Source organism: Leuresthes tenuis, unplaced genomic scaffold (genome assembly GCF_036924035.1).
Source record: "Leuresthes tenuis unplaced genomic scaffold, fLeuTen1.0.hap1 SCAF_11, whole genome shotgun sequence".
In the NCBI taxonomy this organism is placed as follows: Eukaryota; Metazoa; Chordata; class Actinopteri; order Atheriniformes; family Atherinopsidae; genus Leuresthes; species Leuresthes tenuis.
The window spans coordinates 23695698-23714418 of NW_027325365.1; the positions used below are offsets into that span (position 1 = coordinate 23695698).

The 18721-nt window shown below is 44.4% G+C and overlaps 1 protein-coding gene across 3 annotated transcripts in view; it reads right to left on the minus strand.

Moving 5' to 3' along the window:
• The window catches only part of pigg (phosphatidylinositol glycan anchor biosynthesis class G (EMM blood group)), a 154951-nt gene extending 136607 nt beyond the window's left edge, over window positions 1-18344 (minus strand). For 2 of the 3 annotated variants that reach the window (XR_011917826.1, XM_072396188.1), the window contains exons 1-5: window positions 17793-18344; window positions 17513-17718; window positions 8458-8667; window positions 7788-7976; window positions 2888-3026 (exon numbers count right to left, since the gene is read on the minus strand). Coding sequence is in view for 2 of the 3 variants with exons in the window: in XM_072396188.1 (XP_072252289.1) it covers window positions 2888-3026; window positions 7788-7976; window positions 8458-8667; window positions 17513-17718; window positions 17793-17946 (898 nt within the window). In the remaining variant the exon portion in view is untranslated. The remainder of the gene's footprint in view (window positions 1-2887; window positions 3027-7787; window positions 7977-8457; window positions 8668-17512; window positions 17719-17792) is intronic. The other variant, XM_072396189.1, reaches the window with a different exon arrangement.
• Between the last annotated feature and the right edge of the window lie 377 nt (window positions 18345-18721).

Consider the following 18721-nt stretch of genomic DNA (forward strand, 5'->3'; position numbering starts at 1 on the left):
GCTGCTATAGATGCTGCTATAGATGCTGCTATAGATGCTGCTATAGATGCTGCTATAGATGCTGCTATAGATGCTGCTATAGATGCTGCTATAGATGCTGCTATAGATGCTGCTATAGATGCTGCTATAGATGCTGCTATAGATGCTGCTATAGATGCTGCTATAGATGCTGCTATAGATGCTGCTATAGATGCTGCTATAGATGCTGCTATAGATGCTGCTATAGATGCTGCTATAGATGCTGCTATAAATGCTGCTATAGATGCTGCTATAGATGCTGCTATAGATGCTGCTATAGATGCTGCTATAAATACTGCTATAGATGCTGCTATAGATGCTGCTATAAATGCTGGAGTTTCACACACCCCATACAATTTATTCATGTGTTTAATTATGGTCTAAGCTAAACTAAGTAAAAATTTAACAGAAAAGCACATCTAGCGCTTAGTTACAATGAATCATCTAACACTTTAAATTTCTACTACATTTTGCTTTCAGTTTGTGATCATGTGATCAGTGCAGTGTCCTGATGTAATGTGTAAGGAGCTCAGGCTGTTTTCACTGCCACTCTGACCCAACGTTGTAGAATTATAACACAGACATAACAAGCTCTAAATCAAGTTTGATGAATGTTTTTCAAAATAACTATATATGTACATGTTCTACACATTATAATAAACACACAAAAAAGAATTAAGGAATTTTACTGACTTTAATCCTGACTAATCCAGTCATGCAACAAAAGGAGATGAGCTCATCGGGGAATTTGCAGGTAGAGTGAGTTCAAGGCCAGATGACCGGACCTATAAACACTTCTTCTATCTAATAGCATTGTGAGGACAATACAAGGAATATACTTCCATCATGGCCAAACTGGCCAAACTGGAGAAAAGTGACGGAGCTCTCGCTCAGTTTCTAAATACAGATCTGCCAAGCCTGAGGGGAGTCGAGGGCTACCACCGGAAGGATTTTCAGCTCAGAAACAGACATGACACGCAGTATAGATTTTTGATAGCTGGATCGTTTGTCAGTTTTAGGAAATCAAAACTTAAAAAGCCTAAACATTAGAAGTGAACCACGTCCGATAAGCTCTATAAAACTCGAGGATCACCTTGAGGTGAAAAATGATTTCAGACTGAGAACACTGCGACTCGTAGCTTTACACTAAGTCATACGATAAAAAGCTGAATAATAAAAGGTACGCACTTACAGAGCACCTTTAACCTCATCCAGGCTCTCCAAAGCACTTTAATATGTGCTTCTCATTCATCCATCCATCAAAACGAGCTCTCAAACAGCCCCTCCAATGCCATCATATCACTGATATCAGTGTCAGATACACAGACGACTGTGCAGGAGGCGCTCAGCTCCTGAGAGACTAAATACAACAGAATATCAACGTAAACATATGTACAGGAAAGACTGGCACGAGTCGTGACAATCTAAGTCTGTCACATGACAGTCCAGCGATCAACAGACAATATAAAACATGTTTCAACACCAGTGCACCTCTGTCTGAAGATGTGTCACATCACCAGAACACCAGGTGTAGGTGTGAGCCGCCACATAAACGTGTGAGAACTACAAAGGAAAATCTGGGTAGCTGCACCAATGTGGAAGCACCTCGACTCGTGTGAAAAGAGCAGTTTTTAAAATAAAATACCTCATCACAGCAGCTGAGTATTCAAAAGAAAAAAAAGGATTCAATACAACCAATTCAAAACATCACAGCCTTCAGACCTATAGACAAACCAGAAGCACATCTTTTCAAATAAACTCATCATGGAGACCTGCTGCCACATTACAAAGAAGAAGAATTTTTAAAAGAATGCTCGTAGGTCAAATTCTTCACTCAGACCTTCAGTAGAAATTCAGTTTCTAGTTTTTAAATGCCAACATGAGGGTTTACACCTGCCGTTTTGGTAATGTAACACTGAAGCTGTAAATGCCAGTATTTGGTTTAAATATTCAGACTCTCAGATATTCATACAGGATATTTCATTTTTGCACGAGATTTTTGGATATTACAACTGTGTTCAACCCAAAGATGCGATGAGAAAGGGGGTGAAAAGGTCTCATCAAACGTGTACAGAGCACCAGCGCTCACTGATGTACATGTACAGCCTTCATTGGTGGACAGAAAGACGTCAGGCTTTCACTATCTAAGGTGAAAAACGGCTGGCAGACTATGTCTCAAGGGGGAAAGCAGGGAAATAACTACAAAAGAGACAAAACCACAATCTTATGTGCCTGTTGTCAATAAAGGTTGATGAAAATAAACATTTTAAAGTGTGAGAAGATGTGGGATTGCTCACAGAACAGAAACGGTGTGGGTTTTGTAAACTATGTGAAGGTGAGCGGCTCATTCAGATGGCCCGGGATGCTGATCCGTGGAGGAATTTGGCATTCATGTGCTTCCTGGGTTTACTGTGATCCATAAAACCTACGTTGTTAAGAACAAAATCCTTGAGGTAAGCAAGTCATTCAAGTTTTTTTAGAGCGCTGAAGCAGAATTTGTGCAGCAAAACAGCGTCACCGAACTGTAAGTGTTTAATTAGCATGAATGATGTAAAGTATAAATAAATCTTAAAACATAACCGTGTGAGGAGGATCTCAAAAATAGGCTTCACTGACAAAGAAGCAATTATCACACTCACACTTTCACTCGAGCTCATTCATCACTTCTGCTTGGGAGCATCTATTTGCACAGATGACACCAAACCTCACGCTGAAACTGATGTGACAGTATGTGTGATCCAAAAAAAAAGAAAGAAAAAAGAAAGAAAGCGCTTCCTTCCAAAGTTTCATTACATTATTAAAAGAAATGAGCCACATTCACAAGAAAAAAAAAAAGATCATTCAAGTTAATGATGAGTACACAGTTTACCTTTCCTTTTGAAGGCCGGACTTATGAGGACCAGAGGAGTGTTGATTTCTTGCTCAGAGGAGCCTCCGTGGCTGCCGGTCTCCGACATGCCGTGGTCTCCGCAAAGCACCAGCAGGTAGGGCAAGGATCCCTCTGCCTCCTGAGAGAAGCAAACGCCAAGGTTAATGAGCCACCACTGCATGTGCTGATGAAGAAAACCAAATGTGAGCCGTTTGAGCTCGGAAGCAACTATACATCCAGTCTGCAAACCAGACAAGAGCCCTAAAATGAAGGCAGCTGGGGTAATGAATTGCTTTCATCTGAGATTTTTGATGAGGTTACGCTGGCGACATTCAACAGCAGCGCAAAGGTGAGGTATTCAATTCTTATTTCTGAAAAAGAAAGTCATGACAAATGCTCCGGGGTGCAGTTTCATTCATCTCCAGACTTGCATAAAATAAACAGCAAAGGCAGAAAACAAACACAAGGGGAGAACAGTGTGCTGAGGATGACAGACTTTGATCAAACTCGGTTTCCTGCTTAAGTGATTCACTTTCAACTGGAGTCACGAAAACCTGTGGTGACGACAAACTCGACAGGGACGACTTATGAGTCACCGCAGAGCCGGCTGACCCACAACACCACTGTTAGCAAAACAAAAACCAAATCCTTCCCCAAATTAGAGTACTCTCGAAAGACTAGTTTCACACAAACAAGCGAGAATCAAAGGCCATACACTTCATCTATTATTGAAGATGGAAAAATGTATTCTTTTAAGCATAAACTAACATACGCAGCCTGAAAGAAAGAGGGAAGCAGTGACTGCTGAACGGCACAGATAAATTCTGCTTTTGTGTTCGGAAGCAAAGTCAGATAAGACGCTAGCTTCATTTAAGGAAAGAAGGCTTAGAAAGTGCTTATGTCAGCACATATCTTTATTTTCTCACTGGAGCTTTAGAAATATTGATCACAAGTTCTTTAAAAAGGACCATAAATGCAAAGACTGCAGTTGGGAGTTAAACTGTGCCGTGGTGCTTAGATGACCCATTATGATTCTTCTCAGCACAAAAAGAACAAAAGACCATCTTCTGTCCCAGATTTACCTCTTGTATGTTATAAATGGCACTGGACACAAGGGAGGCAATGAACACATTCAGACCAGTACCGAACAACACCGAGCCAAACGCAGAGAGAGCCTCTTTCTTACTCCTTTTACCTGCGAATGGAAGCATGGAGACGAACCTCGCTTTAAACAAACAGACTGCTGAGGCAGATGGAAGCTCTTGACTTCCATTTCACGCTCCGTGATTCCACCCGAAAGGGGCTCCAGAAGTTAGCGGACTGCTCCAGAAGAGCTTAAAGAACAAACTCACCTGAATACTTGAACTAGTAACAGCTGCATAGTTTAAACATGAATTTATGGTCACTTGTGTAGGTAAAAGGTTTGAAATATCAGTGATATTAGCGTTCAAACAGCGAAAAAAAATGGATTAATTTATCCATTTTCTGTCACTAACCATAGTCTGAGGTCCCCAGACCTCCCCCTCACATCCGTAAGGTTTGCTGACCAGCCCGTACCACTTCAACTGGCTTCTTTTGATGCAGAGAATCATCTACTCTCCTCTTAGCTTCTCGTGAATGACCCTGTTCCTCATTCTATCCCTAAGGGCGAAGCCAGCCACCCTTCGGAGGAAGCTCATTTCAGCTGCTGTTACTACCCACAGCTCATGACCATAGGAAAGGGTTAGAATGTAGATCAACAACTGCAGACACCGTCCAAATCCACCTGTTAATCCCCCTCTCCATCCTACCCCCCTATCAGTAACAAAAGATGAATTGTTGTCATGTCCAGCCTCTGCCAGACATAGAGATTTGCAAGCTTGACCAAAGCTTATAGACGGTTGGATGATATGACAATACTGGCCATTGCTGTTCTATGCTCTTGCACAGGCAAATCTGTTATTTTTTCCTAAGCTAAAATCACATTGTTCGCTCGTCTGCTTAATGCCTGCCCAAGAGACACAGCAATCAAGCAGTCATGGTGAAGTACGGGCCCCGGCGTGGAATCGTCACTCCCCCTCTCACGCACCCTGTTTGATTCAGAGTGTAGCAGGAAGCTATCACTGAATGTGACAACAGAACGGAGGAGTTGGTCCCTAAGAACAATGCACAAATGACAGTTATTTGCAAAGTTTGAAAAGACAAGGTCCGCACTGGCAACATTACAAACCTTTTCAACCACTTAAAGAGACAGTACCCTAACCAGCATGGCATGAGTAAAACGGGAAAATACCGTAGTTTGGTTGAACCGTTCAGTAAACTAAAAATCAATAGTTACAAATGATTGTAAAAGTCGCGACTAAACTGCGATCGTGATTAAACTGTAAGAAAATATCGATAGGACTCCTTGTGCTGTGGTACTTTAAAACTGAGGATTTAGCCAAGCATGTTACAGATATTTCATAATAATATACTATGTGACATGCTTTCTTTAACAATGTGGTCGAAGAAATCTGCCAGCAGCTGATTATTCTGTGTGAGCACAGTTCATTTGAAAGAAGAAGACTCTCGGTTTGGTTTCTCTCTCGGGACTTGGATTACCTTTTATTTATGCGGTTTGGATTTAAGAAGTTTCAAGCAGCAAATCAGAAACCAACCTTAAAATCTAAAATATCAAGGAAAGAAGATTGGGGCCATGCGCACTCCATTAACCGGCAGGTCTGACTGAGGTCCTCCTGACCAGGACGTCAGCCTTTTCAATCTTGTTTTAATGGAACGTGCTGCTGCTGTCTGCTCTGCGGGTAAAACTTTTTTCTCTGCCCCCGATGTGAGCTCGCTGAAATGGGCGACTCACGTCACATGATAAATGGAGCTCTTAAGGCCGGCATTTGAATGCTGCGCTCCCTTTCTCTGCTGCAGCTGGAGCCAGCGGTCCTTTGAGCGCTTTGAGATGCAGCAGCATACGACAGAGAGTTGTGTGCCGCGCAGAGAGCGAAACACCCCGACATGCTGGGATCAACACCCCCCAAATTGTTAAAAGCATGAACTGATAAGATGTCCCACGGGACCTCAGTGGGCTGCATCTATATTTAGGTCATGCTGCTGGTGTCGATAAGAAGAGGTACAGTTTCACTAATGTAAATGAAGGTTTTCAGTCAAAGAGCTGCCAGGGAGCACATTTGCTGCAACAGCAAACAAGGCACAGATGCTGCCACGAGCCTGGAGAAGCAGGTTTAAATGAGACAGAATCATACATTTCTGGGATGTGGTGAAATGTTGCGTGAACGTATCCCAAAAGAGGTTCTATCTCATCTTTTACAAAGAGGGAAATATTACAAGGATGTGTGCACTCTGTGCCGTAAATGATACCGAAAAGGGAATGAAAGAAGGGGGGACATAACGGTCTCATGTCGACAAGTCTTGACAACCTAAGAACAAGCTACCCAGCAGAATGACAGTGAGACAATACCAATTAGCAGCTCACACACTGTGCAAAGACAACATGCATGCACAGCTGTCAGATCACGTAGAAAAAAGAAAGGAATAGCACAGGACATGCACACGAAAAGACGACATTAAAGATAACAGCGGAGCAGTCGGTTTATTACATCTATGGCATCACTGCAGCTGATAACATCAGAAATGCATCATAAACAGTAAATCATCTTATTATTGACTTTTTTTCATATTTGTACATTTACCTGCATTTCATTTGTTACGCAGGGTCATGCTTAAATGGTTAAATGCTTTTAATCAGGAGATGTCGACTCAAAACAGACTAATTTAAGAGTAAATGAATCCATTTTATATGACGTATGGTAGGTCAACAACAGGTGAAAGTCAACAACAACAGAAACCCTGTTTTTTTCTCTTTTATATCACATGCTTTTTGTTTTCTGACAACATGGCTGTATTTCATTATGATAGAACCTGTTCAGACCTCTCTTCAAATAATGCCAGATCCAAGCATTGCTCAGCTCATGTCCAAATACTCACAAAAACATAAAACCTATTTGCATTTGAGCAGCAGAAGCCAACTACTGAGAAGTTAGACAGCAGATTGTTTAAGTATGAAAATAGTTGCTCGTCATTCTCAACAACAACATTGCAATTAGTTTGAGCAACACAACTACGAGCAGCTCTACTGGCAGCTGACATAAAGTAACTGAGTAGCATCTGAAGTGACGCAATTCATATCAATAGTCCCACTATTCCCTCTCACTCAGTCTCCTTGGTGCTCCTCTGCAGCTAAGTGCTCCATTTAGTTTGTAAGTTAGTCACCATGTGTTGCCATCTGCTGACTGGTGTAAGAGCAGAAAGGAGGCTGGTGCTCAGCGATGACCCAAACAACGAAGCCAGAAAGCCAGAGGTGCGTGCAGAGTCGGGTCATTCATCTCTGTGGGTTTGCCAATATCGGGTACTGCTGGAGACCATTTCTGTTGAGGCTTCAGTGAACAGTAGATGGATCGACTGAAGGTCAAATTGTGTTCTCTTTGGCGTTTTTCAGTGATTCAACTTTAAAAGCGTCTAAAAATGCAATTAAAACTTTGTTCTTTACTAAGGTGTCTGTTATGTGGAGAAACAACCCTTGTTTATCCTTTGAGTTAGGCGCCCTTTTATGCTCAAAGGATTCGTCGGGTCACTGTTAAGCGGCTCAGAGAACTAACAAGCAGAGAAACACATTCATTCGAAAAGGGTCACGAACAAGGACTGGACTGAAAATGAGAGGGGAAAAAAGCAGCCAGTGTCTGCAGAAAAACTTTGGAAGACTTTCAGGAAGGCCTGGAGAACTACTGCTCAAGACCACTTTAAAAGATAAAGAAGACAGCCTTGCTCCCTGGAAGCAAAGCATAAAGATATGAGGGTCGGCTTAAGACATTTGCACTGTATCGTAAAGGGAGATTAAAAGAAAAGAAATTACCTTTGTAACGAGAGCACTGTGGATTCTCTTCATGATGTCGTCCATCTCCAGCAGCTTGGGCTGGATGAGTGAGCTGTGAGGTCCACTGATATGACCGATGTGGTCCAGGCCCAGGTAGTGGAGGATCAAAATGTCCCAGTCGTCTCTCTTCAGGGTGCTATCTAAGTGACGGGTTACGTTGTTGTCAACCTGTATCGAAACAACATTTGAACAGATAATCTGTTACGGTTCCCTTTCCTCACAATCCAGATGCTGCAGGTAAAGGCCTCAGCCTTTACTGATGAGGAGGTCTCATCTCAGCCCTTCGCCTCCCTGGTTTTCAGCTGGTCTTAAATCAAACATTAGCATGACGCAGGCCAAATGTTTGTACTTCATTTATCAAACTGCGTATTTCGTAATTACTTGACTTCTTCTCCTTCTTTTTTTTTTTTTTTTAATCTCAATCTCACAGAAACTTTCTGGAGCATCGAAACTCTTCCCAACATGACAGCTGTGTTGTGTGTGAGTCACTTCAAGCCGCCAGCCATATGCTTAAACATCATCGCCGTGACGAACAGAAAGCAACTTTTTTTTTTTTTAATTCCTGCTTCATGTAAGCCCCCCCGGTGCTTTAATCCTTCACTGATATGAGCAGAAAAACACATCACTCACACCGTTTAGCTTGGCTCACCTCAGTGTAGTCCGACACAAAGAAGGAGGTGGTGCCATCGTACTCCACAAAGTGCTTTGGGAAAAGGCGCACCCAGGTGTCGTCTCCATAGAAGACGATCCGCTTCCCCGCTGCTTTGGCCTGCCAAATGAGGTTGTCCTCCAGCAGGGCGGGGGAATTTAGGTTCATTACCACATCAATGAAGCCTGGGATACTGCCAGTGGTGAGAGCCTGGGGAGGGATACGTTTTTGTCATTGTCCTTTGAAAAAAGAAGAATCTCTGAATGGTGTTGTGCAACCTTAAAGTTTCATCATGTTAACCCGCATGATTAAGATCTGTGCCACAGCACAGAGGTCACATGAAAAGATAAGATTTTAATATGAAGAATTATTAATAAAAACAGTATAAATTTCCCTTTGGTGCGACTGGTCACTTTGTTGATCTAAGATTGGAGACCAAACTAATAGCCCGATCCGCTCTCTAATCTTCCTGTCACAAAAAAGTGCATCAGGCAGATATACGATATTTATCAGAGACAGTTTCTACTGATTTCATCATGGAATCTAAAATTTAAAAAAAAATGCCGGCTTCCATTTGACTGACAGGCAAGACTCATCCTATTATGGAAGTCATGAAAGCATCTGGTGTATCGCTAAGAGGGAAATACGAAGCCTTGATCTATATGTGCTGATGGAGACCTGAGTGTCGACAGGAAACGCTGTCATTCAATACCCCCGTATGAGCCTCTGGAGCAGAGCCTGAGATCCTCCAGCACACTCAGAAACCAGGCTCCAAGCGGCAGAGACCAGCCTTTATTTATGCTGTGAAAACTGTGGAGGGGGCAGGGCTGGCAAATCCTTTATAATCACTTCTTTAACTCTCATCTTAGCCCCTTTGGTGTTGTTGTGCGTGTTCGTACTTATATAATCATTTGAAGTTGTTCAGCTGGTCAGCTTTTAAGCCTGCAAACAAAGCACTTTCAAACTGTATGCATGGACACTGGCTGAGAACCACCCCATCGCTGCTCCAACAGAGACAAATAGCACTAAACTGAACCTGTACCACCCCCATAAGCAAAGGCAGAACCAGGCCAAGAAGCAACAAAAGCTTGAAACATTTTCAGCACACCTTGGACCATTATGTTTTCAGCAGCATGGGGGAATAAAAGCTCTCCTCTGGCACTTAAAGAGATTTGTGGCGTCCCTTTTAACAAAGACAAATCATAAAACAGGAAACTTTAGTTATGTCAAATATACTGTAGATTATGAACAAAAATCTTGTGAGCTTCGTTACCGAGCTAAATTATTTACAACTTCCTTCCTGGCGATGGGTTCGCTCCCAGCGGTGCAGGTGCTTGTTAGAGGAAGGGACGGATAGCTCAGCTCCTCTTTCTGCCTGTTCAGCTGCGCAGAGGTCCCCGATCTATTAATAAAGATTTGCTGGGACGTAATAAGAAACACAGGGGCATACTGAATGTGGATCTCTCTACTGTACTGTTTGAAAGCTCAGTAAAAAAAAAAAAGGTTCACGGTTCAAATTTGCCCTCGATGCTAAAAACGCACCAAAAGCTGCCCAAACGAATCAGTGACTCATCAACGTCCTAATTACCGGCCTTCAGTGTGCGTCTAAGCTTGTGATGTGCCACTGAATAAGTGTCAAATACGATATCAGTGGGGCATACAGACGCTCTCTGGCATACTGATGAAAACTTGTAAATGTGCCAAAACACGAGCGGAAGGGGCTGTGTTTCGAGTGCTGAGGCCCTGGCACCAGATTTATTCAGTTTCCTTCTCAGTGATTACTTTTCATTTGCTTCTGAATGGAAGACTCTCTGCTGTAAACTAAAAATATATTCCCAGTCTTCACAAGGCCTTTACCACACGATGCTTACATAGGTTCCCATATGGAACTTACACTGAAGCGCTATAACGGACCACTGTGCTCACAGAAACCAGGCAGATCCCAGCCTCTCAAACACCCACAGTGCTTGAGACTAGCTGCGGTTACGACAAACATTTAAATTGGAAATAATCAAACTGAGTAAAAGGAACCCGGAAGATGTTTACTGTACGCACAACCCACAGAGAAGAAGCCACAAACTAAAAATCTAACTGTGTTCACGTGAGACTTCCACTCAGCTGTATGGAGAATGCTTCATCATTACCTACGGTTCTAACAGCAGTAGGTATAAAGCCTGTGTATATTAATGGCTGTGCCACAGAGAGGTTATTATTAAGGTGAGCTGGTTGTGTCATATCAGTTAATTGGGTGCAATGCAGAGATACTGGGCTGTAATAGGCAGCTGGTCTGTGATGCCACCTACTGGTGTATGACTGACAGTCGACAATTCAGAGGCTAATTCAGTCTGCAGAGCCCTTTGCGATGCACAACTTTTGATCACCGAGGTTAAACTGAGCAGCAGTGGGACTAGAAGCGATGCCTCTGTTTTTGGGTAATTCAAGCCGCAGTGGGACAGCAGGCAAACAAATCTGCTGGATGTCAACTGGGATGTCCTCATAATAAGCTGTCCTCTCCCGTCAGTCCCTCAGAGAAGCTTTAAAAATCAACTGCCACATATTCCTCTGCTGTACATCAAAAAGGCACCCTTCTGCTGCATCACGAGTCCTCATGCATGCGCTGCTAAATCAGTCGTCTTATCATCTCTTCCTGCCAATGAAAATCCTTTTAAAAAGGTGCATTTCCAGCAGTGTTTTCCAAAGTCTTTAAGGGTCTGAAATGAAGCTCTCTTCCCTGGTCATGTCATGCATTTGCTTTGAAAATGTAATCTGAAAATCCAGGAAACTTCCATTTCTACTTTATTTTATTTCATTTTCATAGTCTTTATCAACTTGTGGCATCGGAGAGCGTTGTAAATAAATGACTTCCTCAGGCCACCTGTTGATGGTGTCAGAGATGACGTCCACGTGCCATAAACTGTGCGTGTTGAGCTAAAGAAGTTTTCTAAAGAAAAGTTTTGAAATTTGTGCAGCAACAACTTAAAAATCTTAAAATCAGCTTAAAATCTTAAAAAATCAGCAAATTAACAGATACTCTAGTATGAATGATGCGCTTCTCGTAAGACTCCTTTTAGGGCTATCCGGCTCATTTTCCCGCTCATTTTCACAGCAGCAGCACTGCTGTTGAAGATGAAGAACGCAGCAGTGGAAGCCAGTGGACACGTGTTCTGTGGTCAGAGGAGTTCATGTTTTAGCTGACGTCTTGTTGTACATGCCAAAGATCAGAAAAACCATCAGCAAAAGGTGTGAAAGTCCGTGATGGTTTGGGTGTGCAACAGTGTCCGCGGCATGAATGACTCGCAGTGGATGCAGAGGTGTACGTTGGAATCGTTCCCTGGGAGGGGAGTGGTTACATCATCAGGGCAAAACCGGCCCTCGTTCCACACGAATAACAACGCAGAGTGTGTGTGTTTGACTGGCCTGCTGGCAGCTCAGGCCTCGACTCAGACCCAACAATTAGTATCCTCAGTTCTCAAACACTGAAAAATCGAATTAAGAGACGAGTGAACAAACTGGTAAACATGACTGGATTACGACTTTTATCAGAATCTAACTTTGTTTCTATTTCCTAAACACAACGAAGCTGGTCAGTGAAAATCTTTTCTCTGGACTGAAAAATGACAGATTTAAGCCTTTGCAGCATTAAATAAAGCTTCTCAACCTTTCTGGAAATGTGCTTTGTATTTTGTCGCAACAAATTGTCACATTACAAGCTCCAACAGGCAAATAGCCCTTAAACTCAATGAAACCTGCAAAGACCGCATTGTTGCTGGATAGAACATCTCAAGTTGTTTTTTTCCCCCAAAGGAAAGGAGCATTTTCTCTTGGGATACATTTCCAGAACGATCCTTCAGGGGAACACACACGGTCTGAGGTGCTGTGCCAAGTTCTTTGCAAGGTCAACGACCTTCAACGAACACTTAATATTTTCTCATGAAAATCTGCGAGACGACAGGGAGGGTGAAGGGAAAGAAATGACTGCGCATCCGCTCCCTACATTATCCCTGCTTCTTTCTCTAAACCCCTTGGATTATGGTGAAACATCCGTCTCCCTGCAAGTCCAAGTAAATCTCCATCCTCCCGCCCCCCCCGCACATCAGGGGTGGCACGCTCCCATCTGACAGCCGAGATCAACTCTTTCGCGTCGATTAGTGAATTTATAAACAGCCGATTTATTTCTGCCGATCTTCACGCTCGCCCCCGCCTCTCGGTGAAGGTAACAGCTTCTAATTTTGTCCGAAGAGATTTACAGTAAGAGGACCAAAAACTGTAGATGATCACTATAAAAATGCATTTATTTAACTGACAAGCAGACATAGGATAGAAGGTGGACTTTAAAAGAGCACAGTGCTGTCCAATCAGTTAAACTGTATCAGTTTAAGTGTTTTGGGATTTTACAAAAAGTAAAGAAAAGCAGCCGTATCAATGATCACACTTTGGTTTGTTCTTGTTCTGACAGTTTATGGACTGGAGCTGAAACGCATGAATAAAAGAAAAATGTTTTGGCGTTTCTGTCTTTGTGTTCAGCCCAGTACACCTCCCAGTACACCTTCCAGTAGACCTCCCAGTACACCTCCCAGTACACCTTCCAGTACACCTTCCAGTAGATCCCAGTACACCTCCCAGTAGACCTCCCAGTACACCTTCCAGTACACCTTCCAGTAGATCCCAGTACACCTCCCAGTAGACCTCCCAGTAGACCTCCCAGTACACCCCCCCAGTACACCCCCCAGTAGACCTCCCAGTACACCCCCCAGTAGACCTCCCAGTACACCTCCCAGTACACCCCCCAGTACACCCCCCAGTAGACCTCCCAGTACACCTCCCAGTACACCCCCCAGTACACCTCCCAGTAGACCTCGCAGTAGACCTCGCAGTAGACCTCCCAGTAGACCTCGCAGTACACCTCGCAGTACACCTCCCAGTACACCTCCCAGTACACCTCCCAGTAGACCTCCCAGTAGACCTCGCAGTACACCTCGCAGTACACCTCCCAGTACACCTCCCAGTAGACCTCCCAGTAGACCTCCCAGTAGACCTCCCAGTAGACCTCGCAGTACACCTCGCAGTACACCTCCCAGTACACCCCCCAGTAGACCTCCCAGTACACCTCCCAGTACACCTCCCAGTAGACCTCCCAGTAGACCTCCCAGTACACCTCCCAGTAGACCTCCCAGTACACCTCCCAGTACACCTTCCAGTACACCTTCCAGTAGATCCCAGTACACCTCCCAGTAGACCTCCCAGTACACCTTCCAGTACACCTTCCAGTAGATCCCAGTACACCTCCCAGTAGACCTCCCAGTAGACCTCCCAGTACACCCCCCCAGTACACCCCCCAGTAGACCTCCCAGTACACCCCCCAGTAGACCTCCCAGTACACCTCCCAGTACACCCCCCAGTACACCCCCCAGTAGACCTCCCAGTACACCTCCCAGTACACCCCCCAGTACACCTCCCAGTAGACCTCGCAGTAGACCTCGCAGTAGACCTCCCAGTAGACCTCGCAGTACACCTCGCAGTACACCTCCCAGTACACCTCCCAGTACACCTCCCAGTAGACCTCCCAGTAGACCTCGCAGTACACCTCGCAGTACACCTCCCAGTACACCTCCCAGTAGACCTCCCAGTAGACCTCCCAGTAGACCTCCCAGTAGACCTCGCAGTACACCTCGCAGTACACCTCGCAGTACACCTCGCAGTACACCTCCCAGTACACCCCCCAGTAGACCTCCCAGTACACCTCCCAGTACACCTCCCAGTAGACCTCCCAGTACACCTCCCAGTACACCTCCCAGTAGACCTCCCAGTAGACCTCCCAGTACACCTCCCAGTAGACCTCGCAGTACACCTCCCAGTACACCCCCCAGTACACCCCCCAGTAGACCTCCCAGTACACCCCCCAGTACACCTCCCAGTACACCTCCCAGTACACCTCGCAGTACACCTCCCAGTACACCTCCCAGTAGACCTCCCAGTAGACCTCCCAGTACACCTCCCAGTAGACCTCCCAGTACACCTCCCAGTACACCTCCCAGTAGACCTCCCAGTAGACCTCCCAGTACACCTCCCAGTAGACCTCGCAGTACACCTCCCAGTACACCCCCCAGTACACCCCCCAGTAGACCTCCCAGTACACCCCCCAGTACACCTCCCAGTACACCCCCCAGTACACCTCGCAGTACACCTCCCAGTACACCCCCCCAGTACACCCCCCAGTAGACCTCCCAGTACACCCCCCAGTAGACCTCCCAGTACACCTCCCAGTACACCCCCCAGTACACCCCCCAGTAGACCTCCCAGTACACCCCCCAGTACACCTCCCAGTACACCCCCCAGTACACCTCCCAGTACACCTCCCAGTAGACCTCCCAGTACACCTCCCAGTAGACCTCCCAGTAGCCTGAAGTGTCAGAGGATTGGTCAGAGTATCACATTTGTTTTCAAAACAATGTGAAATGTCTAAATCCTACATCAATATATAAAATTCTTTAATCAAATGGGCCATTTCATTTCTTTGTCCCGTGGTAACCTTCAACATGCATCTGTCATCTTTTATGTATCAATGAGACCATCTTCCAGGTTCTCCTCCATCGGAGGTTCCTTTCTGTCCATCGTCATCCATCCTCTTTGACACTAACTCCCAGATTGCTGAGTCTGCAGTCTCGTGGCTTCTGTTGACTTTCTGAACACATTTAGTAGAACTCATCGAGGGGGGTTGTGTCCACACTGTCCATCTTCAGCGGCAGGATTCCTCTGGGCGGAATATTGGGATCCAATCTTCTAGTGTCACAACGGTTTGTTGCTGTCAGCACATTCCCCTTCCTTCCACCATAGCTAAAACATAAATATTGCTTTTTATTCTGCCCTCTGACACTCGGGCTGAATATTCCACTCTACCTGACCACTTCAGTTAGATGTCTCTCCCTCACCTCAGCACTGCTCAGCACCTACAGTAAATATTTACAGGACCAAGCAACTCTTTTTCCTGGAGAATCATTTCCTTTGCAAACCTTCTCCGACACCGCTGACAAACAACATGCTGACTCTTTCCCCAGTCTGTTCACAATCTCACTTTGTTTTAGCACAACCGACTGTCATGCCAAACACACATGACGTGACTGTAATTCCCTCCTGGCTCACCTCCCAAAATACTCCCGTCAGCATGACACGTCATTAAAATGTGACAACACGCCAAGTTTTCACGCTCTCCAAATTCTGCCGTCTAACCCTGCCTTCAGCTATTGGACAGGAACCTGGCTCCAATTTAAAAACGCTCGTCTCGGTCTCATTTAAATTACCCCCTTGAGAATCTGTCAATTGTTGCTCTTGGGCGCCCCCTACAGTTATAGAACTGAAAACATCGTGGTAAAAGCAAATCTCCGTCTGAGCCCTGCATATTCACAGCCGTGCGTGTAAATCTGATGGCGTTGTCCTGCGTGTTTTCGCTGCATCTGCACCAGCTTTTCTTAACTTTATGTAATATGACAAAAAGTATGTTGCTATTTGGCTTTTGCCGGGTTACGTTGTATCATTTCCATGTAGTAAAACAAGATGCCAGGCTTGAAACCAAAAGTGTGAAGGGCTGTAACTCAGCTGTCAAAGGCACAAGTTTGAGGCCAAGGAATGTGTAAAAATGCATGTCAGTGTAGTTCAAAAGGAGTCAGAAGGAAAAAGTCTTACGCTTCATATGCTTCTTCCTTAATGTGTTTTGGCATCTACAGGAAGGATGCATCTTCTGTCTCAAAAATCTGCATCTGTAATAATCAACTAACATCACTAACTATATCTAGCTTTCCTGTACATTCAGCATATCAAACCTACCCCACACTAGATCAATTCTGTTCAAACAGCGCTGCGTGGGAATCAGTCTAAAGACCACGTTGGCCAGAGATATTCTGCAATAGCAAATGAAACCCGAGCTCTTAAGATTCAACTACTTTTCAGGCTATGGCTCCATTAGAAACCAACAGGAAATGTGTGGAAAGAGAGCAGAAAAGTCAAGCTCATAACCAAACCGAGGACTGGATGAGGGTGTACACATGCAGTGTCTAAGATCAGTAGATGGAGTATTTCATACATGTATCTTATGCAGCTCATCAAAGAACACCTTTTGAGCAGAGCTTCTTCTCGTGATCATAGTCAAAGTCTTTCACTGGCACCACTGTGTTATCTTGTTTAGCTCAGATGACGCCGTGAAGCTGCAGCTCTACATCTCTAACTCTGCAGACTGCCATGCTTTCTGTATGACTGACAAGAAATAAATACATAAATGACAACTGAATTGATCTTCTCTTATTCAGACTCACTTAAGAAAAAAAACATATATATCAAGATCAGCCAAAAGACAACAGGTCATTTGAGAGGGTATGTAATCCAGATGGATGTTTCATGGCCTGACAGCAGAGAGAGTCCAGTGACAGAGGGGCTGCTCAGCTGAATTTGTTAGTCCTGACTGTCTGAGTCATTAAACCTTCACTTGAGTTTTCTTTGTGCAAGTCACATATGCCCCTGACCACAGCTCTGAAATCTGAGTAACCCAGCTTTGCTGTAGACTGACAAATCCACAGTGCTGTCCTTGGTTGCATCAGTGGGACATTTTTCACTGTACGACGACAGTCTCAGGAAATGTCACAGTTTCACAGTACAACAGTATTGCAAAGGTATTTTACTAGTATCGTCAGCCACAAAGAACCTTAAAAGGTCTGGAGGCAGAAAGGGATTTGGTTTGACTTTGTTATGCTTGAAACTTGAGGCAATTTCCAGTGGACTTGGCTGTGGTGAAAACTAACAAGTCTGACAGGTAGCTGAAGAGGAAAGGTGACGTACCAGTCAGGATTTCTATCCATTTCCTTTTGCTTTTTTTTTTTGTTATCTTCTTCCAATGCCTACTTAAGCATTGTACTCCATAACATGACCTTCAACATTCATACCACAGCAAACAATGAAACTGGTACACTGCTGAAATAGCAGTCAAACTGAAACTGTGCCTTTGTCTGATGCTTCTGTCAGAATTATCCCCGATATACAATATCATTTCAACCGAGTGACATCTTACCTTGATCCTGGGCATGGTGACTGTGGGAGGTCTTGCCTTGGCCACAAAGCTGTGAGACGAGCCCTTTTCCACCAGATGCCTGGTGTAGGGCATATACAAACGACCATTGGGTCCAAGCACAAAGTCCTCCCGGAGGCCATCAATTAACATAATAACCACCCTCTTAAACAGGGGCTGGGGCAGGCGAGATGAGTTAGGAGAGCCCCCTATGATGTGAGAACAAATGAGTTTATAACAGAGCAGTCAGAGGAGATGAGTGTTACCGGGAGGTGATGCTCACCCGTCAGCGGTTCCGCTGGGAGATCCGACAGCTTGCTTTTGGATTCGACAGAAGACTTGACAGGAAGAGGAAAAAATCCCCGCAGGAAGAGGGCAACGCCAATTACTTCAAATATCAAAATGAACGAGGCGAAAATAGACGAGCGCACTTTCATTGTGCTGGTCGACGGACACTTAAAGGAGGGAGAAAGTTATGCTAGTAAGATAACCTGCTAGCTGACAACAGACATGACGCTTCCTACAGTTTACCTGATTACAAAGGACCGAGGGATGCGACAAGGGTCATGAACACACTGCCGGACAGCGTACTACAAAGCCACCCGTCTCGGTTTTACATGAAATGCCAACATGGTGATGATTTGTGCGCGTAATTTCGAATAAAATCATTCATTCCAGTTAGCGCTGTCACTGTTCATAACAGCTTCCGTGTTGATAGCGTTAACTACGGGTAAGACATAGAACCAAATAAGACTATTACGCTTTTTTCTTCAACGTGATGCTTGTGGTCCTATGTTTGTCAAATAACCTGCCCACAAAAACCAATCACATCTGATGATTACCAGCGGGCAATTTATCTTTAATTGTCACACTTTTATTCCGTTTGAATGCGAAAAATTGGCAGTTTTTAGGAACAGGCTCCTAAATATGTTGAAGAGTGAGGTCTAAGCCCCAGGGTATCAGTTGGTTATAAATCATTCAGATTGATTGTAATTTAAGAATACAAGCAGATAACCATGCAACCACGTTGTCATTAATGCCAAATATGACCAAATAAATACAGTACAGTGTGTGAAGGAGGTCAGTATAATCCAGAGTTATGTGCTGTCCTGATAAACTCATAAGCAAAGCTTCTTACCGATCTGTCAAACTATCTGAATGCTTTTTAATGTGGTAAATATTTCAAATAGTTATAAGCTACTATAGCTGGTC